The sequence below is a fragment of the Podarcis cretensis genome (assembly GCF_951804945.1).
Source record: "Podarcis cretensis genome assembly, chromosome: 3".
NCBI classification, from domain to species: domain Eukaryota; kingdom Metazoa; phylum Chordata; class Lepidosauria; order Squamata; family Lacertidae; genus Podarcis; species Podarcis cretensis.
The window spans coordinates 126,555,039-126,582,738 of record NC_137172.1 but is presented as its reverse complement, the minus strand read 5'-3'; the positions used below and the strand labels follow the sequence as shown (position 1 = coordinate 126,582,738).

At 51.6% G+C, this 27,700-nt stretch overlaps 1 protein-coding gene across 3 annotated transcripts; it reads left to right on the top strand.

Moving 5' to 3' along the window:
• The first annotated feature begins 4,115 nt into the window (after positions 1-4,115).
• Positions 4,116-12,524, top strand: LOC307213336 (maestro heat-like repeat-containing protein family member 7). Of its 3 annotated transcripts, none has more exons than XM_079971167.1 (10): positions 4,116-4,279; positions 5,166-5,287; positions 6,357-6,506; positions 9,291-9,445; positions 9,658-9,805; positions 10,116-10,297; positions 11,123-11,260; positions 11,565-11,679; positions 11,900-11,970; positions 12,284-12,524. In XM_079971167.1, the coding sequence occupies exons 1-9, from the start codon at positions 4,264-4,266 to the stop codon at positions 11,936-11,938; spliced, it is 1,065 nt and encodes a 354-aa protein (XP_079827293.1). In that variant the 5' UTR covers positions 4,116-4,263; the 3' UTR covers positions 11,939-11,970; positions 12,284-12,524. The 3 variants fall into 3 exon arrangements, with proteins under 3 accessions (XP_079827293.1, XP_079827294.1, XP_079827292.1); XM_079971168.1 differs by having other exon boundaries at positions 12,262-12,524; XM_079971166.1 differs by lacking the exon at positions 12,284-12,524 and having other exon boundaries at positions 11,900-12,167.
• Positions 12,525-27,700: the final 15,176 nt, after the last annotated feature.

Here is a 27,700-nt window from a genome sequence, read left to right as displayed (position 1 = left end):
ATGGCTAGTACAGCCTTTAAAGGAAGTTTGCAATGAAATACTGGAAGGGAAAAAGGCACCAGAGTCGTGGAAGGAAGCTTATATTACACTTATACCGAAAACAGAGTCTGAGAAGACACAGCTTAAGAACTACCGCCCCATATCTTTGCTCAATGTGGATTACAAAATTTTTGCTGATATTATGGCTAAAAGACTAAAAAAGGTACTAGTAGAAGAAATCCATAAAGATCAAGCGGGCTTTCTACCGGGGAGACACTTGTCTGACAATACGAGGAATATAATTAACATTTTAGAAAAATTACAAGTGAATATTAACACCAAAGCAGTTTTGATATTTGTGGACGCGGAGAAAGCCTTTGACAATATTTCTTGGAGTTTCATGAAGAAAAATTTACAGGGAATGGGGGTAGGTCAAGGTTTTGAAAACGGTATAGGTGCAATCTATTCAGAACAAAAAGCTAAATTAATTGTAAACAATGTAGTCACAGAGGAGTTTAAGATTGAGAAAGGAACACAACAAGGTTGCCCAATCTCTCCATTGGTTTTTATATCGGTCCTGGAGGTTCTGCTTAATATGATTACAAAGGACCAATTGGTTAAAGGTATACAAGTCGGAGCTAAACAGTACAAATTGAAAGCATTTGCTGATGATTTGGTATTGACACTACAGGAGCCAGAATCTAGTACCAAAAGAGTATTGGAATTGATTCAAGACTTTGGTCAGGTTAATAATAATAATAATAATAATAATAATAATAATTTATTATTTATACCCCGCCCATCTGGCTGGGCCTCCCCAGCCACTCTGGGCGACTTCCATAAAAACCAAAAATACAGTAAAATATCACACGTTAAAAACTTCCCTGAACAGGGCTGCCTTAAGATGTCTTCTGAATGTCAGGTAGTTGTTTATCACTTTGACATCTGCTGGAAGGGCGTTCCACAGAGCGGGGGCCACTACCGAGAAGGCCCTCTGCCTGGTTCCCTGTAGCTTTGCTTCTCGCAATGAGGGAACCGCCAGAAGGCCCTCGGCGCTGGACCTCAGCGTCCGGGCAGAATGATGGGGGTGGAGATGCTCCTTCAGGTATACTGGACCGAGGCCGTTTAGGGCTTTAAAGGTCAGCACCAACACTTTGAATTGTGCTCGGAAACATACTGGGAGCCAATTTAGGTCTTTCAAGACCGGTGTTATATGGTCTTGGCAGCCGCTCCCAGTCACCAGTCTAGCTGCCGCATTCTGGATTAGTTGTAGTTTCCGAGTCACCTTCAGAGGTAGCCCCATGTAGAGTGCATTGCAGTAGTCCAAGCGGGAGATAACCAGAGCATGCACCACTCTGGCGAGGCAGTCCGCAGGCAGATAGGGTCTCAGCCTGCGTACCAGATGGAGCTGGTACACAGCTGCCCTGGACACAGATTTAACCTGTGCCTCCATGGACAGCTGTGAGTCCAAAATGACTCCCAGGCTGCGCACCTGGTCCTTCAGGGGCACAGTTACCCCATTCAGGACCAGGGAATCCTCCACACCTGCCCGCCTCCTGTCCCCCCAAAACAGTACTTCTGTCTTGTCAGGATTCAACCTCAATCTGTTAGCCGCCATCCATCCTCCAACTGCCTCCAGACACTCACCCAGGACCTTCACCGCCCTCACTGGTTCTGATTTAAAAGAGAGGTAGAGCTGGGTATCATCCGCATACTGATGAACACCCAGCCCAAACCTCCTGATGATCTCTCCCAGCGGCTGCATGTAAATGTTGAAAAGCATGGGGGAGAGGACAGAACCCTGAGGCACCCCACAAGTGAGAGCCCAGGGGTCTGAACACTCATTCCCCACCACCACTTTCTGAACACGGCCCAGGAGGAAGGAGCGGAACCACTGTATGACAGTGCCCCCAGCTCCCAGCCCCTCAAGACGGTCCAGAAGGATGTTATGGTCGATGGTATCAAACGCCGCTGAGAGATCCAGCAGAACTAGGAAACAGCTCTCACCTTTGTCCCTAGCCCGCCGGAGATCAACCAGTGCGACCAAGGCAGTTTCAGTCCCATGATGAGGCCTGAATCCCGACTGGAAGGGATCCAAATGGTCCGCTTCTTCCAGGCGTGCCTGGAGTTGTTCGGCAACCGCTCGCAGGATTTAAGTTGAATAAGTTGAAAACTAAGGTTTTAGAGAAAAATCTAACAGTGATTGAGAGAGAGAAGTTTCAGAAGGAGACAGGATTAACATTGGTTAAGAAAGTGAAATACTCAGGGGTTAACATGACTGCTAAGAATGTGAATTTATTTAAAGATAATTATGAAAAATGTTGGACGGAAGTGAAAAAGGATCTAGAAATATGGACAAATTTGAAGTTATCATTGCTAGGCCGAATTGCTGCGATAAAAATGAATGTATTGCCAAGGATGGTGTTTTTGTTTCAAACACTGCAAATTTTGGACAAAATGGATTGTTTCAAGAAGTGGCAGAAAGATATCTCTAGATTTGTCTGGCAGGGCAAGAAATTTAAGATACTAACTGATGCTAAAGAAAGAGGTGGATTTGCCCTGCCAGACCTTAAGCTTTATTATGAATCAGCCGCATTTTGTTGGCTGAGAGAATGGCTGCTTCTTGAAAACATAGACATTTTGGACCTAGAAGGTTTTAATAATGTATTTGGGTGGCATGCATATCTGTGGTATGACAAGGTCAAAGCACATAAAGCGTTTAAAAACCATATTGTCAGGAAAGCACTGTTTAATGTCTGGATAAGATATAAGGATTTGCTTGAAAACAAAACTCCAAGGTGGTTGTCACCAATGGAAGCAAAGGCTCAGAAAAAGCTCAATATGGAGGCCAATTGGCCGAAATATTGGGAAATTTTGGAACAAGAAGGGGACAGATTAAAACTGAAGAAGTTTTGAAAAACTAAAAAACAAAGTACGAGACTGGCTTCATTATTACCAAATAATGGAGGCTTACAATTTGGATAAGAAAATTGGCTTTCTGGTGGAAAGATCAAAATTGGAAACAGAACTGTTAGATCCTAAAACTAAGAATTTGTCAAGAATGTATAACTTGCTGTTGAAATGGAATACTCAGGATGAAATGGTGAAATCTGCTATGATTAAATGGGCACAAGATGTTGGACATAACGTTATGATGGCTGACTGGGAACAGTTATGGACCACAGGCATGAAATTCACGGCATGTAATGCCCTAAGAGAAAACTTAATGAAAATGATTTACAGGTGGTACATGACACCAGTCAAGCTTGCAAAAATTTATCATTTGCCCGATAATAAATGTTGGAAATGTAAAGAGACTGAGGGTACATTTTTTCACCTTTGGTGGACATGCCCAAGGATTAAGACTTTCTGGGAGATTATAATGAAATGAAAAGGTATTTAAGTATACCTTTCAGAAGAAACCAGAGGCCTTTCTCCTGGGCATGGTCGGCCAATTGGTGTCAAAGAAGGATAGAACTTTCTTTATGTATGCCACAACAGCAGCAAGAATACTCATTGCAAAATATTGGAAGACACAAGGTCTACCCACCCGGGAAGAATGGCAGATGAAGGTGATGGACTATATGGAACTGGCAGAAATGACTGGCAGAATCCGAGACCAAGGAGAAGAGTTGGTGGAAGAAGATTGGAAGAAATTTAAAGTTTATCTACAGAAACATTGTAAAATTAAGGAATGTTAGAAGGATGTTGGAATGAAGTTATGTGGTTTTAGCAGAAATGATATAAAGGTCTAAGTAAAAATGGATTGTTAATTGGTGAAAGAAGAGAATGTAAAATTATAGTATATTAAGATAAATTATTAGGATAAAAACAAAGATGGAAAGGATTTGCTGAAATATCTAATTGAACTAGAATACAAAAAAGGGAGGTGTGAGGAAGTCAAGGAAATAAGTAAAGGAAAGAAAGTTATGTAAAGGTTTGATTTTTTTTTTAATTGTCTGTTTTTTATTTTTTTTGTTTAAATTAATATTTGTTTATCTTTTTTTTCTAACCTTTAAAATCTTAATAAAAATCCATTAAAAAATAAATAAATCAAATCCAAACTCTTCTTCTTCTTCTTCTGAAAGCATGCCAGACGGTTTTCTCTTGCTGGGCTCTGTGGGACGGGGGCTGACTGTGCATCTCTCTCTCTCCACTTCTTAGGTATCCCAGGATTTCCCCCTTCTTGGACAGCTGGTGGCGCTCTTGTCCCTTCACCTCGCAGACAACGTGAAGGAGATTGGCCTGCAGTCAGCGGAGGCCTTGTACCATCTCCATTACATCATGATAGCCAAAATGGGTGAGGGGGATGCTGGGAAATGGCTTGTTTCTTGTAAGCCGCAGGGTGGGAGATCTGTAGCCCTCCAGAGGCTGCTCCAACTCCCATCATCCCTGAGTGTTGCCCATGCTGGCTGCTGCTGGGGTTGATCAGGGAGTTCAGGAGGGCCAGAATTGTGCTAGCACTGGCCTAACGCCAACACCCCGTTGGCCAGAGATGAGAGGGCAGTCTTGGGGGAGGAATTCACTGCTGATGTTCATCAGAAAAGCCTTCTGGACCTGACCAGTGGCCCAGCCCAGTCCAGCATCCTGTTCCCACAGGGGTTGATCAGATGCTTGTGGGAATCCAGCAAGCAGAATTCAAGCTCTTTCTACTCCTGTACTTTGCTGCCTCTGACCATGGAGGCAGAGCATAGCCATCCTGGCTAATAGCCATGGGTAGCCTTCTCTTCCATGAATTTGCCTCATCTTCTTTGAAAGCCATCTTGGTCCGTGGCCATCAGTGCCTCCTGTGGCAGGGAGTTCCAGAGTTTAGCTGTGCATTGCAAGAAGAAGGACCATCCTGAAACTTCAGTTTCATTGGAGGTCCAGTTGTTCTCATGTTATGAGGGCAAGAGAGAAAGCTTTCTCTCTCCACTTTCTCCAAGCCATACATTGTGTCTCCTCTTCCTCGCCGTTTTTCTAAACGGAACCGCCCCCCAAATGCTGCAACCAGCATTTGCTCCACAAGCACCCCAGTCCTTTTGGTTGCCCCTTTCTGAACCTTTTTTCCAATTCTGAATTATAATTTTTGAGGTGAAACCAATAATTGTTTTTGTTGGTCCCAGCGGGAAAACTGGAGGTTTTGAGCAGGGAGCACTAATGCTGGGTTCTTTTGCATGCATATTCCAAAACCCGACCCTGCTTAGGTAAGGAACTGGAGAAGAGGAGGAATAAAAATAAGAAAGGCAACATGGTCAGATGGGTCCGAGAAGACTTCTTCATCCCTGGGCCCTCCCTCTTCCACTACAACATCGCAAAAGTGGCCAAGGTAGGGGTGGCCTTTTGTACTCTTTATTGCTAAGACCGCAGCCACTCCCAGTTAGCAAAGATTTGCTCACTCGGGCCAATGGGGCCCTGCCCCACCAACTTCAGCCTGCCCTCAGGCAGCCCACGCCTTCTAGGGATGAGGGAGAGATTCAGAGCAGTTCACACTGGAAGCCAAAGCTATCAAATCAAGGCTTTCAGAAACAACAGGAGGACTGAAACACAACCTGCCTTTGAAATTCACGTGTCCTTGAATTTCGCAATGCCAAACAGTGTGTAAAAAAATCCATGCGTGAGCTATTAGTGTAAATAACATTCAGAAATGCATTGTATTAGAATAAATTGCTCAAAGACAAGTGCCCGGTAGCCTAAACTGCATGCAGAATTCTACTTATTGAAATTCTACCAGGTGCTGGGAGACCTAGGGTTCAGATCCCCACTCACGAGTCAGTCACAGTCTCTCAGTCTAACCTACCTCATGAGACTAAAACGGGGAGGAGAGAGAACCATGCATTGCCACCTTGGGCTCCTCAGGGCGGAAAAAGAATAGGAAAAGTTGACTCATTCGATGCATCTTTCACAAGGCACTGCCAAGCCAATGGACTATGCCAACCTTGTGGTGGGTGTTTTTGTTGTATATTAAGAACTAAACACACAGCCGGCAGGTTCCCACCCAGTCTGTTTGGCATTGGTTATATAACGGATAGCCACTATTATTCACCCTCTCTGTTCCTGGAAGAATTTTTTTTTTTTTAAATTTTCTAGTCTGATTTTAGATTGAACCTCTTCATGTTCCAATGTCATAACCAATTTAAGATGTGGATCGAAAATAGCAAGGCGTCACCTGACTTTTAGTTTTGTTTGTTGTAAAATCTTTCAGCTACTTAAATAAACACATAAATAGAATCACCAAATTGTAGAGTTGGAAGGGACGTGGGGGTCACTTAGTTCAACCCTCTCAAGGCAGAGTGGAGATGTCTTTCACTTGGTTTGTGAAGGCACCCTTGGACTACTGAAACGTGGTCAGAGTGTGGAGCAGAAGAAAACTCCCTCTTCTTTCTTCTTTGTGCCAGGCTTTTGGGGAGCACCTCACGCCCAGCCAGATCAACGAAGTCGTGTTGAAGGCGATTGACAACCTGACAGTGGAAGACAGAGCCGTCTCTCAGGCTGCAGGAAAGCTCCTGAGGTCCTTCCTTGAGGAATGCGGCATGGAAATGGAGGACGTAAGGCTGAAAACGGAGGCAGGGGGAGCAGGTTTCCTCTACATCAACCATTCTCTTCGGACTTAGAATTAGCATGTTTCTGGGAAGTAAGAAGGCATTGTGTGGGAAGTAAGAAGAGCCAGTGTGGTGTAGTGGTTAAGAGCGGTAGACTTGTAATCTGGGGAACCGGGTTCGCGTCTCCGCTCCTCCACATGCAGCTGCTGGGTGACCTTGGGCCAGTTACACTTCTTTGAAGTCTCTCAGCCCCACTCACCTCGCAGAGTGTTTGTTGTGGGGGAGTTACAGATAGGTAGCCGTGTTGGTCTGCCATAGTCAAAACAAAAAATTCCTTCCAGTAGCACCTTAAAGACCAACTAAGTTAGTTCTAGGTATGAGCTTTTGTGTGCATGCACACTTCTTCAAATACACTGAAACAGAAGTCACCAGACCCTTCTATATAGTGAGAAGGTGGGGAGGGGTATTACTCAGAAGGGTGGTGGGAATGGGTGATTGGCAGATAGCTGTGATGAGCCTGTTGACGACTCTTAATGACTGCAATAGGTCTTACAGGAAAAAGCAAGGGGTGAGAAGGTGAAAAATGGCTTTGTCATGTATAATGAGATAAGAATCCAATGTCTTTGTTCAGACCAGGTCTCTCCATGGTTTTAAGTTTGGTAATAAGTTGCAATTCAGCAGCTTCTCTTTCCAGTCTCTTTCCTGCTTTTTCCTGTAAGACCTATTGCAGTCGTTAAGAGTCGTCAACCTGCAGAAGACCTGCAGAAGGAAGTTGGAAAAGAGCCAAGAGCACCAAACAGGAAATCACCAGATAGAGGACTTGAGCAAAGAGCATTGGATAGAAGATCACCAAATAAAGGAATAGTGGAGATAGCAGCATTATCTTTTGGATTGGACTCCCCCAGTGAACCTGCCGTCAACATTACCAACAGAAGAAGAGCAAGCAGTTGGAGGAAAAGCAGAGTAATTACACTATGGCGTTGCAAGTGTTGAGCTGGAATGTGAATGGACTGAACTCCCCGGAAAAGAGGCGGAGAGTCTTTCATTTATTAAAAAAAGAACAATTGGATTTGATTTGTCTACAAGAAACACATGTGATAAGGCTACACAGGAAGATATTGAGCAACAAAAGATTAGGGTCATGAATTTATCTCATCAGATAAAGTTAAAAAAAGAGGAGTAGTTCTTTATGCAAAAGAAAGCCTATCACCGAAATTTATATTCAAAGATGACCAAGGAAGATTTGTTGCAATTGAAATTCAATCACAAGGAGAGCAATTCTTGATAGTAGGCATCTATGCACCAAATGAAGGAAAATCGGAATTTTTTAAGAAACTACATGAGACTCTGATGCACTATATGGATTACAATATGATCTTGATGGGAGACATGAATGGAGTGGTGTCTACAAATATGGATAAGGCTCAGAGACAGGTAGTCACCAAAGATGGTAGACTACCAAAAACCTTTTTTTGACATGACTGAAAATATGGACTTAATTGATATTTGGAGAATAATAAAGAATCCTCTGGGAAGAGAGGGAACTTTCTTCCCCGAGGCTAAAATGACATGGACAAGAATTGACCAAATCTGGGTAACTAGAGGACTGGCTCCAAAGACCAGCAAAGTGGAGATTTGCCCCAAGACTTGTTCTGATCATAATGCAGTGAAGATGGAAATGAAATTGACGCCAATTGGTTCCTTCAGATGGAGGATGAATGATACTTTGTTTAGGAATGAAGAAGTGATGAAGGCGGCCCAAAAAACTCTGAGAAACTACTTTGAGATAAATATGAACACAACAGTGGAAAAAAGAGTAATCTGGAATGCAAGTAAGGCAGTTATGAGAGGATTCCTGATACAACAGAATGCAATTAAGAAGAGAACCCAAAATGAAAAAAAGGATAAAATCTTGGAAAAAATAAAGCAAGGAGAGAAGAAGCTGAGAGCAAAACCAAAATCACAGGAGATCCTGAAAGAGATAAAGTTATATCAAGTACAATATATGAAATTGATGAACCAGGAAATAGAATGGAAGATTACAAAATTTTTGCAGATATTTTGGCTAAAAGATTAAAAAGGGTGTTAGTAGAAGAAATTCATAAAGACCAAGCAGGCTTTCTCCCGGGCAGACATTTGTCTGATAATACGAGGAATATAATTTATATTCTAGAAAAATTACAAGTGAATATCAATACTAAGGCAGTTTTGATTTTTGTGGATGCAGAGAAGGCCTTTGACAACATTTCTTGGAGTTTTATGAAGAAGAATCTACAGGGGATGGGGGTAGGTCTAGGTTTTGAAAATGGTATAGGTGCAATTTATTCAGAACAAAAGGCAAAATTAATTGTGAACAATGCAGTGACAGAAGAGTTTAAGATTGAGAAAGGAACACGACAAGGTTGCCCAATCTCTCCATTGCTTTTTATATCGGTCCTGGAGGTTTTGTTAAATATGATCAGAAAGGACTAATTGGTTGAAGGCATACAAGTGGGTGCTAAACAGTACAAACTGAAAGCATTTGCTGACGATTTAGTATTGACTTTGCAGGAGCCAGAATCTAGTACCAAAAGGGTACTGGAATTGATTCAAAACAAAGGTCACCACAGCCAATCACAAACAAACAACCACACCCTAGGCCAAGCCCAACCTCTCTCACCACCAAAGGAACACAAGTGAACGGCAGAGAACCGGCATGAGTAACGCTGACACCAAACCCTACATACATTAAGCAAAATAGAAACAGTTCACCACACTTTCTCATCCTGGTCTTCTTTTATCTTCTTCCAGCTGCCTATGGTTGTGAAGGAGATTTACAACCATCTCCACCAGATCCCCGACACCCGCACTAAGGAAGTGACACTTTCGGCTATTGTCAGCCTAGCCACCAAGCGCATGCAGCCGGTCGTAGACAGCCTGTTGGACTGTTCAATGGAGTGTGATGAGTAAGTTTTTGTGATGTGAAAATGGGGAGGGGTAGATTTAAGGGGTTTCTTAATTTATATTTATTTATATTGAATTTCGTACTTGCAAAAAATTGTGCTCCGAGTTGTGGTTTCTTTCTTTGCTAATGTATGTGCAATATAAAGAAAATATCAAAGGCCTGACTTTTTTTAAGAAAAGGAAAAAGGAAAAATTCTGTTTTGAAAAATTGCAGAAGTGCCACAGTGATCTGGAAGGCCTTGGTCGCTGATCAGTATTCCAGCGTCAAGCTGCTGAGACCCCTCCTGAAAAGGCTGCAGGATGGAGACCCCAAAGCGGAAGTCACTTCCAGGCGACGCAGCACTTCTCAAATGCCAATGGCGGTACGAAACCACTCAGTTTTTCTCTCCTGGATTGTTTTGAATGGGTGCTGGATGGGGCTGGGGGCTTCTTGCTGGGAGGGGGGTGCATCTTAATAAGTGGTCCATCCTGTGAGCACCTGCTTTGTATGCAGAAGGGCCCCAGCATCTCCATGTCGGGGAGTCCCTCGCCTGAAACCCTGGACAGCCACTGCTAGTCAGTGTAGACAACACTGAGGGAGATGGACCGGGGCTCTGAGTCGCGTCTGAGTCTGAGATCTTGATCTGACGATGACCTCTGCTGAATGCCGTTCTCCTGTCCTTGTCCCTCCAGGCTACCAACGCTCTGTGTCATATCCTGTCGTTCCCTGAGGCTGCAGGTATCCTGAAGAGCAAGTTCCACCACCTGCTGTTTGCACTTAGCACTCAGATCTGTTTTGTCCATGAGGCGAGAAGAAGAGGTTCGAGGGCGGCAAGTCTAATCCCGGAGCCCTCTTCGCATCTCGATCCACTGATGTAAGGGACCTGCTAATGCATTTGGGGGGGCCCTCCCTTCTCTCTCTGACCCATAGTGGTGATGGCTCAGCTCTCCCCCAAGAGATAGGCTTCATTTGGACATGGAGGTTCTGCTTAGGTTAGATAGCTAGGAGACCCAGGCTTCCCCAACCCCTGTGCTCTTCAGTCGCTTTGGACCACAACTCCCACCAGCCCCAGCCAGCACAACTGGGCTGAAGATGGGAGTTATTGTAGCCCAAAACATCTGAAGGACACTAGGATGGGAGAGGATGTTGGAGACTCTCCCGCACGATGGGCTGATTTGGGTGTGGTGGGACTCACGTGTCATGAAACCTTAAGTCTCCATCACAGCCAAAAGGTTGCCGCTTGTGCTGGAAACATGGGGGAGGCTGCAGGGGGTGATGGTTGGGGTTGGACTGCAAGATGTCAAGGACCTAAAACTCCCCAGATGAACCTACCCAGACCTTGTGCTCATCATCGGAAGCCCCTCTTCACGTGCCTCCTCCACACAAGAAGGGGCCTTTTCTGTGGTGGCTCCCCATTAGTGGGTTGCTCTCCCCAGGGAGGCTTGCCTGGTGCCTTTAGATGCCAGGCAAAAAATGGTCCTCTTCAATCACGCCATTGGCTGATTAATCTCCTATGCCCTTTCAACTGCGTTTGTTGGAGGGAGAGGAGTTATTGGTTTGCTTTGGTTCTTGTTTTTATTCTGTATTTTGTGCTTTTTAACTTGCATTTTTATGTTGTGAACTGCCCGGAGATCTACGGGTGAAGGGCAGTATACAAATTTTAAAAATATAATATTCTTAATTCCTTCACTTGACTCAGGACCGCTGTGCAGGCCCTGAAACAACTGATTGGGCGTGTTGAATACCTTGACGAATTTGAGGTTTTGAGGTTGCAAAGCTGCTGGGATATGCTGTCAAGTCCAGAAAGCTTTTTCAAAGGCATTCGTCTTCTGGCAAGGTAAGAAGGTGAAAAGGACTGGCAGGTGAGGCATGAAGAGCAAGGGCTGCTTTCTGGGGAAATGGGGATAAACTTCTTATTTATTTCAGAAAATGTACCATATTGTTCACTCTATAAGACACACTTTCCCCCTCCTAAAAAGTAAGGGGAAATGTGTGTGCGTCTTAGGGAGCGAATGCAGGCGGGAGGCTCTGCTCAGCGTTCAAGTAACCTGGTGGTGGTGGTTGTTGTGCAGGAACGCTGGGTGGTTCTTCCTGCCAGCTTCAGACTTGTGAATTCTTTGTCTCTTACTCTTATGTTTCAGGACCTTGTTCACCTCCTCAACAGAAGAGTACAAGAGGATTGCCCGATTGGCACGGGAATATATGTGCTGTCCGAACAACAAGAAGAGAGCCATTGGCATGGCGTTTTACTTGGAGGTAGGAACTGGAAACAGGGAATGCCTGTTCTAATGTTTCTAATGGTTTCTTTATTCCTCACAATTTAACTGTCAAATATTCTTTAGTATTTACACATTTTTTATTTAATTGTACAACTTCACTGCTATCATGTCTAATATATATGGACAGTGTTTTTTTGATAGAAGATGAATGTATACATAATAAAAGATGCACTTACAGTGGCTTTGCTCCAACTTAGGGGATGTCCGACTCTGATACAGACACTTCCGTGACCTAGCGCGCAAGTTACTGCAGGCAGCAATCATACAGGTATTCCGTTAATGGATGAGCAAGTCTTCACCTTTGGAAGGCTAAGATTTTTCTTAAAATTACATTTTTATATGTACTATTGGAAACACCTTAAAGCTGGTATAAGTTCATATGTATTTATTTTTGCCTGCTTTAAAGATTGATTTTTGTATGTCTGCTGGTTTATTATATATATTTTTTTCTCTTTGTTCCGCTATGTATCAGGGTGGGGAGACATAACAACAACAACAACAACAACAACAACAACAACAACAACAACAACAACAACAATTCTTTGCTCGTCCAAATAAGCTTTTTTCATATATTTATTGAGGCCACTAAGTCTTTGAACTGAAGAGATTTCTCCAGTTTCAAGCGTCATCTCATGCTCTTTATGAGCCAAGTCCAAACCCTCCTGCAGTTCAGACCCAGCTTAGGATGTGTTTGGTTCAGCATGATTCCAACCAGCTCATACTCTTTCCTTCCCTTTCCCACCAAAATGTACCTGACTGTGAGAGCAGAGGTGAATTAGATTGGGAGGGCCATGCCCAGCCCTAGAGGTTGGAAGGCGGGGTCCAGGCACACCAGAAACCAGCAGAGAACTCCATAGTTCCAAATGGAAGCACCAGGCTAGCTTCTGCTGCAGCCACGTTTGGATAAGAAGGGGCAGGAGGGCTCATGCGTGGCTGGATGCTTCTTGCTGGAGACCATTGAACTGAAGTGAGCTGCTTTGGGGGCCAACCTGAATCAATCCCAAAATAACCCGTTCAAGAGGTGCTTTTTAGAAGCTGAGCTCACACTAAAACTGTAAAACCATGAAAATATATGCTTATGAAATACAAGATATTTGTCTGATTAAGGGGGGGGGGGGCAGCAGCTCTATACCTTCCATAGGTCACAACAAGACTGGGGGTCAAAACAAAGCACCACCATCTCAGGTGAATATCAGGATTGAGTCCATTGCTCAACTTTATCTGGTGTCACTTAGGCTCTGCCAGTGAGACCACTTGTGCTGCTGCCGCTGCCCTGTCTGGCTGTCAAAGCCTCGACGACCTGCACTGCTGCTGCAGCACATTCTGACGGTCAAAGCCTCGATGACCTGCGCAGCTGCCGCTGCCCTGTCTGGCGGTCAAAGCCTCGACGACCTGCGCTGCTGCCTCTTCCTTTTCTGGCTGTCAAAGCCTCGAAGATCTGCGCTGCGGCCGCAGCGCTTCTGGCTGTCAAAGCCTCGAAGATCTGCACTGCTGCCTCTTCCTTTTCTGGCTGTCAAAGACTTGACGACCTGCGCTGTAGCCGCTGCCCCTTCTGGCTGTCAAAGCCCCAATGATCTGCGCTGCTGCCGCTGCCCCTTCTGGCTGTCAAAGCCTTGACGATCTGCGCTGCTGCCTCATCCTTTTCTGGCTGTCAAAGCCTCGATGACCTGTGCTGCTGCCGCTGCCCATTCTGGCTGTCAAAGCCTCGACGATCTGCGCTGCTGCCTCTGCCTCTTCTGGCTGTCAAAGCCTCGACGACCTGTGCTGCTGCCGCTGCCCCTTCTGGCTGTCAAAGCCTCAACGATCTGCACTGCTGCCTCTGCCTCTTCTGGCTGTCAAAGCCTCGATGACCTGCACTGCTGCCTCCGCCTCTTCTGGCTGTCAAAGCCTTGACAACCTGCACTGCTGACGCTTCTGGCTGTAAAAGCCTCGACGACCTGCTGCCGCTGCCCCTGCTAGCTGTCAAAGCCTCGACGACCGGTGCTGCTGCCTCGGCCTCTTCTGGCTGTCAAAGCCTCGACAACCTGCACTGCTGCCTCCGCCTCTTCTGGCTGTCAAAGTCTTGACGACCTGCGCTGCTGACACTGATGCTTCTGGCTGTCAAGGCCTCGACGATCTGCGCTGTTGCCGCTGCCCGTTCTGGCTGTCAAAGCCTCGACGACTTGTGCTGCTGCCTCTGTCGCTTCTGGCTGTCAAAGCCTCAACGATCATCGCTGCTGCCTCTGCCTCTTCTGGCTGTCAAAGCCTCGACGACCTGCGCTGCTGCCTCTTCCTTTTCTGGCTGTCAAAGCCTCAACGATCTGCGCTGCTGCCACAGACCCTCCTGGCTGTCAAATCGTCAACAGTATGCGCTGCTGCCTCTGCCTCTCCTGGCTGTCAAAGCCTCGACGACCTGTGCTGCTGCCGCTGCCCCTTCTGGCTGTCAAAGCCTCAACGATCTACGCTGCTGCCTCTGCCTCTTCTGGCTGTCAAAGCCTCAATGACCTGCACTGCTGCCTCCGCCTCTTCTGGCTGTCAAAGCCTTAACAACCTGCACTGCTGACGCTTCTGGCTGTCAAAGCCTCGACAATCTGCGCTGCTGCCTCTGCAGCTTCTGGCTGTCAAAGCCTCGACGATCTGCGCTGCTGCCTGTGCCTCTCCTGGCTGTCAAAGCCTTGACGACCTGTGCTGCTGCCGCTGCCCCTTCTGGCTGTCAAAGCCTCAACGATCTACGCTGCTGCCTCTGCCACTTCTGGCTGTAAAAGCCTCAACGATCTACGCTGCTGCCTCTGCCTCTTCTGGCTATCAAAGCCTCGACGATCTGCGCTGCTGCCTCTGCCTCTCCTGGCTGTCAAAGCCTTAACAACCTGCGCTGCTGACGCTTCTGGCTATCAAAGCCTCGACGATCTGCGCTGCTGCCTCTGCCGCTTCTGGCTGTCAAAGCCTCGACGATCTGCGCTGCTGCCTCTGCCTCTTCTGGCTGTCAAAGCCTCAACAATCTGTGCTGCTGCCTCTGCCTCTGCTGACTGTCAAAGCCTCGACGACCTGCACTGCTGCCTCTTCCTTTTCTGGCTGTCAAAGCCTCGACGAGCTGCGCTGCTGCCTCTTCCTTTTCTTGTTGTCAAAGCCTCGATGACCTGCGCTGCTGCCGCAGCCCCTTCTGGCTGTTAAAGCCTCAACGATCTGCGCTGCTGCCACAGCCTCTTCTGGCTGTCAAAGCCTCAACGATATGCGCTGTTGCCTCTGCCTCTTCTGGCTGTCAGAGCCTCGACAACCTGCTCTGCTGCCGCTGCCCCTTCTGGCTGTCAAAGCCTCAACGATCTGCGCTGCTGCCTCTGCCTCTTCTGGCTGTCAAAGCCTCGATGACCTGCACTGCTGCCTCTGCGTCTTCTGGAAGTCAGAGCCTCGACAACCTGCTCTGCTGCCGCTGCCCCTTCTGGCTGTCAAAGCCTCAACGATCTGCGCTGCTGCCTCTGCCTCTTCTGGCTGTCAAAGCCTCGATGACCTGCTCTGCTGCCTCTGCCTCTTCTGGCTGTCAAAGACTTGACGACCTGCGCTGTAGCCGCTGCCCCTTCTGGCTGTCAAAGCCCCAATGATCTGCGCTGCTGCCGCTGCCCCTTCTGGCTGTCAAAGCCTTGACGATCTGCGCTGCTGCCTCATCCTTTTCTGGCTGTCAAAGCCTCGATGACCTGTGCTGCTGCCGCTGCCCATTCTGGCGGTCAAAGCCTCGACGATCTGCGCTGCTGCCTCTGCCTCTTCTGGCTGTCAAAGCCTCGACGACCTGTGCTGCTGCCGCTGCCCCTTCTGGCTGTCAAAGCCTCAACGATCTGCACTGCTGCCTCTGCCTCTTCTGGCTGTCAAAGCCTCGATGACCTTCACTGCTGCCTCCGCCTCTTCTGGCTGTCAAAGCCTTGACAACCTGGACTGCTGACGCTTCTGGCTGTAAAAGCCTCGACGACCTGCTGCCGCTGCCCCTGCTAGCTGTCAAAGCCTCGACGACCGGTGCTGCTGCCTCGGCCTCTTCTGGCTGTCAAAGCCTCGACAACCTGCACTGCTGCCTCCGCCTCTTCTGGCTGTCAAAGTCTTGACGACCTGCGCTGCTGACACTGATGCTTCTGGCTGTCAAGGCCTCGACGATCTGCGCTGTTGCCGCTGCCCGTTCTGGCTGTCAAAGCCTCGACGACTTGTGCTGCTGCCTCTGTCGCTTCTGGCTGTCAAAGCCTCAACGATCATCGCTGCTGCCTCTGCCTCTTCTGGCTGTCAAAGCCTCGACGACCTGCGCTGCTGCCTCTTCCTTTTCTGGCTGTCAAAGCCTCAACGATCTGCGCTGCTGCCACAGACCCTCCTGGCTGTCAAATCGTCAACAGTATGCGCTGCTGCCTCTGCCTCTCCTGGCTGTCAAAGCCTCGACGACCTGTGCTGCTGCCGCTGCCCCTTCTGGCTGTCAAAGCCTCAACGATCTACGCTGCTGCCTCTGCCTCTTCTGGCTGTCAAAGCCTCAATGACCTGCACTGCTGCCTCCGCCTCTTCTGGCTGTCAAAGCCTTAACAACCTGCACTGCTGACGCTTCTGGCTGTCAAAGCCTCGACAATCTGCGCTGCTGCCTCTGCAGCTTCTGGCTGTCAAAGCCTCGACGATCTGCGCTGCTGCCTGTGCCTCTCCTGGCTGTCAAAGCCTTGACGACCTGTGCTGCTGCCGCTGCCCCTTCTGGCTGTCAAAGCCTCAACGATCTACGCTGCTGCCTCTGCCTCTTCTGGCTGTAAAAGCCTCAACGATCTACGCTGCTGCCTCTGCCTCTTCTGGCTATCAAAGCCTCGACGATCTGCGCTGCTGCCTCTGCCTCTCCTGGCTGTCAAAGCCTTAACAACCTGCGCTGCTGACGCTTCTGGCTATCAAAGCCTCGACGATCTGCGCTGCTGCCTCTGCCACTTCTGGCTGTCAAAGCCTCGACGATCTGCGCTGCTGCCTCTGCCTCTTCTGGCTGTCAAAGCCTCAACAATCTGTGCTGCTGCCTCTGCCTCTTCTGGCTGTCAAAGCCTCGACGACCTGCACTGCTGCCTCTTCCTTTTCTGGCTGTCAAAGCCTCGACGAGCTGCGCTGCTGCCTCTTCCTTTTCTTGTTGTCAAAGCCTCGATGACCTGCGCTGCTGCCGCAGCCCCTTCTGGCTGTTAAAGCCTCAACGATCTGCGCTGCTGCCACAGCCTCTTCTGGCTGTCAAAGCCTCAACGATATGCGCTGTTGCCTCTGCCTCTTCTGGCTGTCAGAGCCTCGACAACCTGCTCTGCTGCCGCTGCCCCTTCTGGCTGTCAAAGCCTCAACGATCTGCGCTGCTGCCTCTGCCTCTTCTGGCTGTCAAAGCCTCGATGACCTGCACTGCTGCCTCTGCGTCTTCTGGAAGTCAGAGACTCGACGACCTTTGCTGCTGCCGCTGCCCCGTCTGGCTGTCAAAGCCTCAACGACCTGCTCTGCTGCCGCAGCCCCTTCTGGATGTCAAAGCCTCAGTGACCTTTGCTGCTGCCTCTGCCTCTTCTGGCTGTCAAAACCTTGACAACCGGCGCTGCTGACACTGATGCTTCTGGCTGTCAAGGCCTCGACAACCTGCGCTGCTGCCGCTGCCCCTTCTGGCTGTCAAAGCCTCAACGATCATTGCTGCTGCCTCTGCCTCTTCTGGCTGTCAAAGCCTCAACGATCTACGGTGCTGCCTCTGCCTCTTCTGGCTGTCAAAGCCTCGATGACCTGCACTTCTGCCTCCGCCTCTTCTGGCTGTCGAAGCCTTGACAACCTGCGCTGCTAACGCTTCTGGCTGTCAAAGCCTCGACGACCTGCTGCCGCTGCCCCTTCTGGCTGTCAAAGCCTCGACGATCTGCGCTGCTACCTCTGCTGCTTCTGGCTGTCAAAGCCTCGACGATCTGCGCTGCTGCCTCCGCCTCTTCTGGCTGTCAAAGCCTTAACAACCTGCGCTGCTGACGCTTCTGGCTGTCAAAGCCTCGACGATCTGCGCTGCTGCCTCTGCAGCTTCTGGCTGTCAAAGCCTCGACGATCTGCGCTGCTGCCTGTGCCTCTCCTGGCTGTCAAAGCCTTGACAACCTGTGCTGCTGCCGCTGCCCCTTCTGGCTGTCAAAGCCTCAACGATCTACGCTGCTGCCTCTGCCTCTTCTGGCTGTAAAAGCCTCGACGATCTGCGCTGCTGCCTCTGCCTCTCCTGGCTGTCAAAGCCTTAACAACCTGCGCTGCTGACGCTTCTGGCTATCAAAGCCTCGACGATCTGCGCTGCTGCCTCTGCCTCTTCTGGCTGTCAAAGCCTCGACGACCTGCACTGCTGCCTCTTCCTTTTCTGGCTGTCAAAGCCTCGACGAGCTGCGCTGCTGCCTCTTCCTTTTCTTGTTGTCAAAGCCTCGATGACCTGCGCTGCTGCCGCAGCCCCTTCTGGCTGTTAAAGCCTCAACGATCTGCGCTGCTGCCACAGCCTCTTCTGGCTGTCAAAGCCTCAACGATATGCGCTGTTGCCTCTGCCTCTTCTGGCTGTCAAAGCCTCGACAACCTGCTCTGCTGCCGCTGCCCCTTCTGGCTGTCAAAGCCTCAACGATCTGCGCTGCTGCCTCTGCCTCTTCTGGCTGTCAAAGCCTCGATGAACTGCACTGCTGCCTCTGCGTCTTCTGGAAGTCAGAGACTCGACGACCTTTGCTGCTGCCGCTGCCCCGTCTGGCTGTCAAAGCCTCAACGACCTGCTCTGTTGCCGCAGCCCCTTCTGGATGTCAAAGCCTCAGTGACCTTTGCTGCTGCCTCTGCCTCTTCTGGCTGTCAAAGCCTCAACAATCTGTGCTGCTGCCTCTGCCTCTTCTGGCTGTCAAAGCCTCGACGACCTGCACTGCTGCCTCTTCCTTTTCTGGCTGTCAAAGCCTCGACGAGCTGCGCTGCTGCCTCTTCCTTTTCTTGTTGTCAAAGCCTCGATGACCTGCGCTGCTGCCGCAGCCCCTTCTGGCTGTTAAAGCCTCAACGATCTGCGCTGCTGCCACAGCCTCTTCTGGCTGTCAAAGCCTCAACGATATGCGCTGTTGCCTCTGCCTCTTCTGGCTGTCAGAGCCTCGACAACCTGCTCTGCTGCCGCTGCCCCTTCTGGCTGTCAAAGCCTCAACGATCTGCGCTGCTGCCTCTGCCTCTTCTGGCTGTCAAAGCCTCGATGACCTGCACTGCTGCCTCTGCGTCTTCTGGAAGTCAGAGACTCGACGACCTTTGCTGCTGCCGCTGCCCCGTCTGGCTGTCAAAGCCTCAACGACCTGCTCTGCTGCCGCAGCCCCTTCTGGATGTCAAAGCCTCAGTGACCTTTGCTGCTGCCTCTGCCTCTTCTGGCTGTCAAAACCTTGACAACCGGCGCTGCTGACACTGATGCTTCTGGCTGTCAAGGCCTCGACAACCTGCGCTGCTGCCGCTGCCCCTTCTGGCTGTCAAAGCCTCAACGATCATTGCTGCTGCCTCTGCCTCTTCTGGCTGTCAAAGCCTCAACGATCTACGGTGCTGCCTCTGCCTCTTCTGGCTGTCAAAGCCTCGATGACCTGCACTTCTGCCTCCGCCTCTTCTGGCTGTCGAAGCCTTGACAACCTGCGCTGCTAACGCTTCTGGCTGTCAAAGCCTCGACGACCTGCTGCCGCTGCCCCTTCTGGCTGTCAAAGCCTCGACGATCTGCGCTGCTACCTCTGCTGCTTCTGGCTGTCAAAGCCTCGACGATCTGCGCTGCTGCCTCCGCCTCTTCTGGCTGTCAAAGCCTTAACAACCTGCGCTGCTGACGCTTCTGGCTGTCAAAGCCTCGACGATCTGCGCTGCTGCCTCTGCAGCTTCTGGCTGTCAAAGCCTCGACGATCTGCGCTGCTGCCTGTGCCTCTCCTGGCTGTCAAAGCCTTGACAACCTGTGCTGCTGCCGCTGCCCCTTCTGGCTGTCAAAGCCTCAACGATCTACGCTGCTGCCTCTGCCTCTTCTGGCTGTAAAAGCCTCGACGATCTGCGCTGCTGCCTCTGCCTCTCCTGGCTGTCAAAGCCTTAACAACCTGCGCTGCTGACGCTTCTGGCTATCAAAGCCTCGACGATCTGCGCTGCTGCCTCTGCCTCTTCTGGCTGTCAAAGCCTCGACGACCTGCACTGCTGCCTCTTCCTTTTCTGGCTGTCAAAGCCTCGACGAGCTGCGCTGCTGCCTCTTCCTTTTCTTGTTGTCAAAGCCTCGATGACCTGCGCTGCTGCCGCAGCCCCTTCTGGCTGTTAAAGCCTCAACGATCTGCGCTGCTGCCACAGCCTCTTCTGGCTGTCAAAGCCTCAACGATATGCGCTGTTGCCTCTGCCTCTTCTGGCTGTCAAAGCCTCGACAACCTGCTCTGCTGCCGCTGCCCCTTCTGGCTGTCAAAGCCTCAACGATCTGCGCTGCTGCCTCTGCCTCTTCTGGCTGTCAAAGCCTCGATGAACTGCACTGCTGCCTCTGCGTCTTCTGGAAGTCAGAGACTCGACGACCTTTGCTGCTGCCGCTGCCCCGTCTGGCTGTCAAAGCCTCAACGACCTGCTCTGTTGCCGCAGCCCCTTCTGGATGTCAAAGCCTCAGTGACCTTTGCTGCTGCCTCTGCCTCTTCTGGCTGTCAAAACCTTGACAACCTGCGCTGCTGACACTGATGCTTCTGGCTGTCAAGGCCTCGACGACCTGCGCTGCTGCCGCTGCCCCTTCTGGCTGTGAAAGACTCGACGACCTGTGCTGCTGCCTCTGTCCCTTCTGGCTGTCAAAGCCTCAACGATCATTGCTGCTGCCTCTGCCTCTTCTGGCTGTCAAAGCCTCAACGATCTACAGTGCTGCCTCTGCCTCTTCTGGCTGTCAAAGCCTCGATGACCTGCACTTCTGCCTCCGCCTCTTCTGGCTGTCGAAGCCTTGACAACCTGCGCTGCTAACGCTTCTGGCTGTCAAAGCCTCGACGACCTGCTGCCGCTGCCCCTTCTGGCTGTCAAAGCCTCGACGATCTGCGCTGCTACCTCTGCTGCTTCTGGCTGTCAAAGCCTCGACGATCTGCGCTGCTGCCTCCGCCTCTTCTGGCTGTCGAAGCCTTGACAACCTGCGCTGCTAACGCTTCTGGCTGTCAAAGCCTCGACGACCTGCTGCCGCTGCCCCTTCTGGCTGTCAAAGCCTCGACGATCTGCGCTGCTACCTCTGCTGCTTCTGGCTGTCAAAGCCTCGACGATCTGCGCTGCTGCCTCTGCCCCTTCTGGCTGTCAAAGCCGCAACGATATGCGCTGCTGTCTCTGCCTCTTCTGGCTGTCAAAGCCTCGATGACCTGCACTTCTGCCTCCGCCTCTTCTGGCTGTCAAACCCTTGACAACCTGCGCTGCTAACGCTTCTGGCTGTCAAAACCTCGACGACCTGCTGCCGCGGCCCCTTCTGGCTGTCAAAGCCTCGACGATCTGCGCTGCTACCTCTGCTGCTTATGGCTGTCAAAGCCTCGACGATCTGCGCTGCTGCCGCTGTCCCTTCTGCCAGTCAAAGCCTCAACGACTGCTGCTTCCGCCTCTTCTGGCTGTCAAAGCCTCAACAACCTGCGCTGCTGCCGCTGCCCCTTCTGGCTGTCAAGGCCTCAACGCTCTGCGCTGCTGCCTCTGCCTCTTCTGGCTGTCAAAGCCTTGACGACCTGCTGCCGCTGCCCTTTCTGGAAGTCAGAGACTCAATGACCTTTGCTGCTGCCGCTGCCCCTTCTGGCTGTCAAAGCCTCAACGACCTGCGCTGCTGCCGCTGCCCCTTCTGCCTGTCAAAGCCTCAACGATCTGCACTGCTGCCGCTGCCCTTTCTGGCTGTCAAAGCCTCGATGACCTGCACTGCTGCCTCCGCCTCTTCTGGCTGTCAAAGCCTCGATGACCTGCGCTGCTGCTGCTGCCCCTTCTGGCTGTCAAAGACTCGACAACCTGTGCTGCTGCTGCTGCCCATTCTGGCTGTCAAAGCCTCAACCACCTGCGCTGCTGCCTCTGCCTCTTCTGGCTGTCAAAGCCTTGATGACCTGCACTGCTGCCTCCGCCTCTTCTGGCTGTCAAAGCCTCATCAAACTGCGCTGCTGCTGCTGCCCCTTCTGGCTATCAAAGCCTCGATGATCTGCGCTGCTGCCGCTGCCCCTTCTGCCAGTCAAAGCCTCAACGACCTGTGCTGCTGCCTCCGCCTCTTCTGGCTCTCAAAGCCTCAACAAACTGCGCTGCTGCTGCTGCCCCTTCTGGCTGTCAAAGCCTCAACGATCTGCGCTGCTGCCTCTGCCTCTTCTGGCTGTCAAAGCCTCGACGACCTGCGCTGCTGCCTCTTCCTTTTCTGGCTGTCAAAGCCTCAACGATCTGCGCTGCTGCCACAGACCCTCCTGGCTGTCAAATCCTCAACGATATGCGCTGCTGCCTCTGCCTCCCCTGGCTGTCAAAGCCTTGACGACCTGTGCTGCTGCCGCTGCCCCTTCTGGCTGTCAAAGCCTCAACGATCTACGCTGCTGCCTCTGCCTCTTCTGGCTGTCAAAGCCTTGACAACCTGCGCTGCTGACGCTTCTGGCTGTCAAAGCCTCAACGACCTGCGCTGCTGCCGCTGCCCCTTCTGCCTGTCAAAGCCTCAACGATCTGCACTGCTGCCGCTGCCCTTTCTGGCTGTCAAAGCCTCGATGACCTGCACTGCTGCCTCCGCCTCTTCTGGCTGTCAAAGCCTCGATGACCTGCGCTGCTGCTGCTGCCCCTTCTGGCTGTCAAAGACTCGACAACCTGTGCTGCTGCTGCTGCCCATTCTGGCTGTCAAAGCCTCAACCACCTGCGCTGCTGCCTCTGCCTCTTCTGGCTGTCAAAGCCTTGATGACCTGCACTGCTGCCTCCGCCTCTTCTGGCTGTCAAAGCCTCATCAAACTGCGCTGCTGCTGCTGCCCCTTCTGGCTATCAAAGCCTCGATGATCTGCGCTGCTGCCGCTGCCCCTTCTGCCAGTCAAAGCCTCAACGACCTGTGCTGCTGCCTCCGCCTCTTCTGGCTCTCAAAGCCTCAACAAACTGCGCTGCTGCTGCTGCCCCTTCTGGCTGTCAAAGCCTCAACGATCTGCGCTGCTGCCTCTGCCTCTTCTGGCTGTCAAAGCCTCGACGACCTGCGCTGCTGCCTCTTCCTTTTCTGGCTGTCAAAGCCTCAACGATCTGCGCTGCTGCCACAGACCCTCCTGGCTGTCAAATCCTCAACGATATGCGCTGCTGCCTCTGCCTCCCCTGACTGTCAAAGCCTTGACGACCTGTGCTGCTGCCGCTGCCCCTTCTGGCTGTCAAAGCCTCAACGATCTACGCTGCTGCCTCTGCCTCTTCTGGCTGTCAAAGCCTTGACAACCTGCGCTGCTGACGCTTCTGGCTGTCAAAGCCTCGACGATCTGCACTGCTGCCTCTGCCGCTTCTGGCTGTCAAAGCCTCGACGATCTGCGCTACTGCCACAGCCTCTTCTGGCTGTCAAAGCCTCAATGATCTGCGCTGCTGCCTCTGCCTCTTCTGGCTGTCAAAGCCTCGATGACCTGCACTGCTGCCTCCGCCTCTTCTGGCTGTCAAAGCCTCGATGACCTGCGCTGCTGCTGCTGCCCCTTCTGGCTGTCAAAGACTCGACAACCTGTGCTGCTGCTGCTGCCCATTCTGGCTGTCAAAGCCTCAACCACCTGCGCTGCTGCCTCTGCCTCTTCTGGCTGTCAAAGCCTTGAAGACCTGCACTGCTGCCTCCGCCTCTTCTGGCTGTCAAAGCCTCGATGACCTGCACTGCTGCCTCCGCCTCTTCTGGCTGTCAAAGACTCGACAACCTGTGCTGCTGCTGCTGCCCCTTCTGGCTGTCAAAGACTCGACGACCTGCGCTGCTGCTGTTGCCGCTTCTGGCTGTCGAAGCCTCAACGATCATCGCTGCTGCCTCTGCTTCTTCTGGCTGTCAAAGCCTCGACGACCTGCACTGCTGCCTCCGCCTCTTCTGGCTGTCAAAGACTCGACAACCTGTGCTGCTGCTGCTGCCCCTTCTGGCTGTCAAAGCCTCAACGATCTACGCTGCTGCCTCTGCCTCTTCTGGCTGTCAAAGCCTCGATGACCTGCACTGCTGCCTCCGCCTCTTCTGGCTGTCAAAGCCTCGATGACCTGCGCTGCTGCTGCTGCCCCTTCTGGCTGTCAAAGACTCGACGACCTGCGCTGCTGCTGCTGCCCCTTCTGGCTGTCGAAGCCTCAACGACCTGCGCTGCTGCCTCTGCCTCTTCTGGCTGTCAAAGCCTCGATGACCTGCACTGCTGCCTCCGCCTCTTCTGGCTGTCAAAGCCTCAATGACCTGCACTGCTGCTGCTGCCCCTTCTGGCTGTCAAAGCCTCTTCATCCTGTGCTGCCGCCGCTGCCCCTTCTGGCTGTCAAAGTCTCGACAACCTGTGCTGCTGCCTCTGCTTCTTCTGGAAGTCAGAGACTCGATGACCTTTGCTGCTGCCTCTTCCTCTTCTGGCTGTCAAAGCCTTGACGACCTGCGCTGCTGCTGCTGCCCATTCTGGCTGTCAAAGCCTCAACGACCTGCGCTGCTGTCTCCGCCTCTTCTGGCTGTCAAAGCCTCGACGAACTGCACTGATGCCGCAGCCCCTTCTGGCTGTCAAAGCCTCAACGATCTGCGCTGCTGCCGCTGCCCCTTCTGCCAGTCAAAGCCTCAACGACCTGCGCTGCTGCCTCCGCCTCTTCTGGCTGTCAAAGCCTCAACAACCTGCGCTGCTGCTGCTGCCCCTTCTGGCTGTCAAAGCCTCAACGATCTACGCTGCTGCCTCTGCCTCTTCTGGCTGTCAAAGCCTCGATGACCTGCGCTGCTGCTGCTGCCCCTTCTGGCTGTCAAAGACTCGACGACCTGCGCTGCTGCTGCTGCCCCTTCTGGCTGTCGAAGCTTCAACGACCTGCGCTGCTGCCTCCACCTCTTCTGGCTGTCAAAGCCTCGACGACCTGAACTGCTGCCGCAGCCCCTTCTTGCTGCCAAAGCCTCGACAACCTGTGCTGCTGTCTCTGCCCCTTCTGGCTGTCAAAGCCTCGACAACCTGTGCTGCTGCCTCTTCCTTTTCTGGCTGTCAAAGCCTCAATGACCTGCGCTGCTGCCTCCGCCTCTTCTGGCTGTCACAGCCTCAACAACCTGCGCTGCTGCTGCTGCCCCTTCTGGCTGTCAAAGCCTCAATGATCTGCGCTGCTGCCTCTGCCTCTTCTGGCTGTCAAAGCCTCGATGACCTGCACTGCTGCCTCCGCCTCTTCTGGCTGTCAAAGCCTCGATGACCTGCGCTGCTGCTGCTGCCCCTTCTGGCTGTCAAAGACTCGACGACCTGCGCTGCTGCTGCTGCCCCTTCTGGCTGTCAAAGCCTCAACGACCTGCGCTGCTGCCTCCACCTCTTCTGGCTGTCAAAGCCTCGACGACCTGCACTGCTGCCTCCACCTCTTCTTGCTGTCAAAGCCTCAACAACCTGTGCTGCCGCCTCTGCCCCTTCTGGCTGTCAAAGCCTCGACAACCTGTGCTGCTGCCTCTTCTTCTGACTGTCAAAGCCTCGATGACCTGCGCTGCTGCCTCTGCCTCTTCTGGCTGTCAAAGACTCGATGACCTGCGCTCATGTCTCTCTCTCTCTCTTTTTAAAATAAATTTTATTAAGATTTTAAAGGTTACATGAATAAAATAGGAAAAAAACACCGAGTTAAACAAAAAAAGAAAACAAAACAACACATAAAAACAAGTCACAATCTGCGCTGCTGCCTCTGCCTCTTCTGGCTGTCAAAGCCTCGAAGACTTGTGCTGCTGCCTCTGCCGCTTCTGGTTGTCAAAGACTCGACAACCTGCGCTGATGTCTCTGCCCCTTGTGGCTGTTAAAGCCTCAACGATATGCGCTGCTGCCTCTGCCTCTTCTAGCTGTCAAAGCCTCGATGACCTGCGCTGCTGCCGCGGCCCCTTCTGGCTGTCAAGGCCTCAATGACTTGTGCTGCTGCCGCAGCCCCTTCTGGCTGTCAAAGCCTCAGTGACCTGCGCTGTTGCTGCAGGCCCTTCTGGCGGTCAAAGCCTCGATGACCTGCTCTGCTGCCTCTGCCTCTTCTGGCTGTCAAAGCCTCGACAACCTGTGCTGCTGCCTCTGCCTCTTCTGGCTGTCAAAGCCTTAATGAACTGTGCTGCTGCCGTGGCCCCTTCTGGCTGTCAAAGCCTCAATGACCTGCGCTGCTGCCGCAGCCCCGTCTGGCTGTCAAAGCCTCAATGACCTGCGCTGCTGCCTCTGCCTCTTCTGGCTGTCAAAGCCTCGATGAACCTGCGCTGTTGCTGCAGGCCCTTCTGGCGGTCAAAGCCTCGATGACCTGCGCTGCTGCCTCTGCCTTTTCTGACTGTCAAAGCCTTGAGGAACTGTTCTACTGCCTCTGCCTCTTCTGGCTGTCAAAGCCACAACGACCTGCGCTGCTGCCTCTGCCTCTTCTGGCTGTCAAAGACTCGACAACCTTCGCTGATGTCTCTGCCCCTTGTGGCTGTTAAATCCTCGATGGCCTGTGCTGCTTCCACAGCTCCTTCTGGCGGTCAAAGCCTCAATGACCTGCGCTGCTGCCTCTGCCTCTTCTGGCTGTGAAAGCCTCGACGATCTGCGCTACTGCCTCTGCCTCTTCTTGCTGTCAAAGCCTCGACAACCTGTGCTGCTGCCTCTGCCGCTTCTGGCTGTCAAAGCCTCGACGACCTGCGCTGCTGCCTCTTCCTTTTCTGGCTGTCATGTCCTTGATGACCTGCGCTGCTGCCACAGCCCCTTCTAGCTGTCAAAGCCTCAACGATCTGCGCTGCCACTGCTGCCCCTTCTGGCTGTCAAGCCTCGACGATATGCGCTGCTGCCTCTGCCTCTTCTGGCTGTCAAAGCCTCGATGTCCTGTGCTTCTTCCGCTGCCCCTTCTGGCTGTTAAAGCCTCAACGATATGCGCTGCTGCCTCTGCCTCTTCTGGCTGTCAAAGCCTTAATGAACTGTGCTGCTGCCTATGCCTCTTCTGGCTGTCAAAGGGTCGACGACCTGCGCTGCTGCCGCTGCCCCTTCTGGCTGTCAAAGCCTCGACGGCCTGCACTGCTGCTGCTGCCCCTTCTGGCTGTCAAAGCCTCGATGACCTGCGCTGCTGCCGCAGCCCCTTCTGACTGGGAATCTGGAGACCCATTAAAAATCACAGGCGGGTGAAGCCTGTGAACGTGGGATTCGGTGGGCACCCTTTGCACCTCCCCTATCCGCGGGGAAACCCGGTTTCAGGTATCCGGAGCGACGTTGGGTGAGCGGCACGGTGCTTTGAATCGACTGCTTCTTCCACGGAGCGAAGCCGCTATGCTGTTGCCGGAGAGCGCTGACTTTTTTCTTGTGGACAATTTGACTTTAAAGCAACTACCCATGAGTAGAGCTGAAGCAGGAGAATTGAATTTTTAAACGTCTAATTTGGTATCGAAACGGGGAGGTTCAACACAGGAAGTCCACCTTCCCCTTTTGTAACTAGACTGAAGCAACAAGGCTGCAAGCTGAAGTCTTCGAAAGCCTATCGTAAAGGACTAAATTTCCATTGGTAAAAAACATTAAACCCCCCTTGGAGGCCGGAGAAGGGGGGAGGGAGTTTTGGACAGAGCATGTCTGCAGGAGAGAGCAAAGAGAGTTAAAGTACCACTGCTCCGACCCTGGAAACGGGCTGGTAGCAGGACTGACGTTCATTGACAGTGATTAGAATGTTCATGGACAGCTAGCTAAATAAGAGAAATTCATTGTTTCCACTGTCTCCGTCTGCTCTTAAAAAGGAGTAAAAGTAACTGAAAATTGAAACTAACTTCATTGTTTGAACTGTGTTTAAAAGGGGACATTGCGGATTAATATAAATAGAAACTGTTTCCCCCTAGAGGAAGCTTTTAAAACTGTTACAAGTGCTGGGCTGGGGGAATTTCCAGCTGCAAGATAAAAAACTGTGCGACTCTGGGACTAACCTTGAATCTTTTAAGTGTTATGGCAAATGGAAAGGAAAAAACAGACCAGTCAATTCCTGAAAAA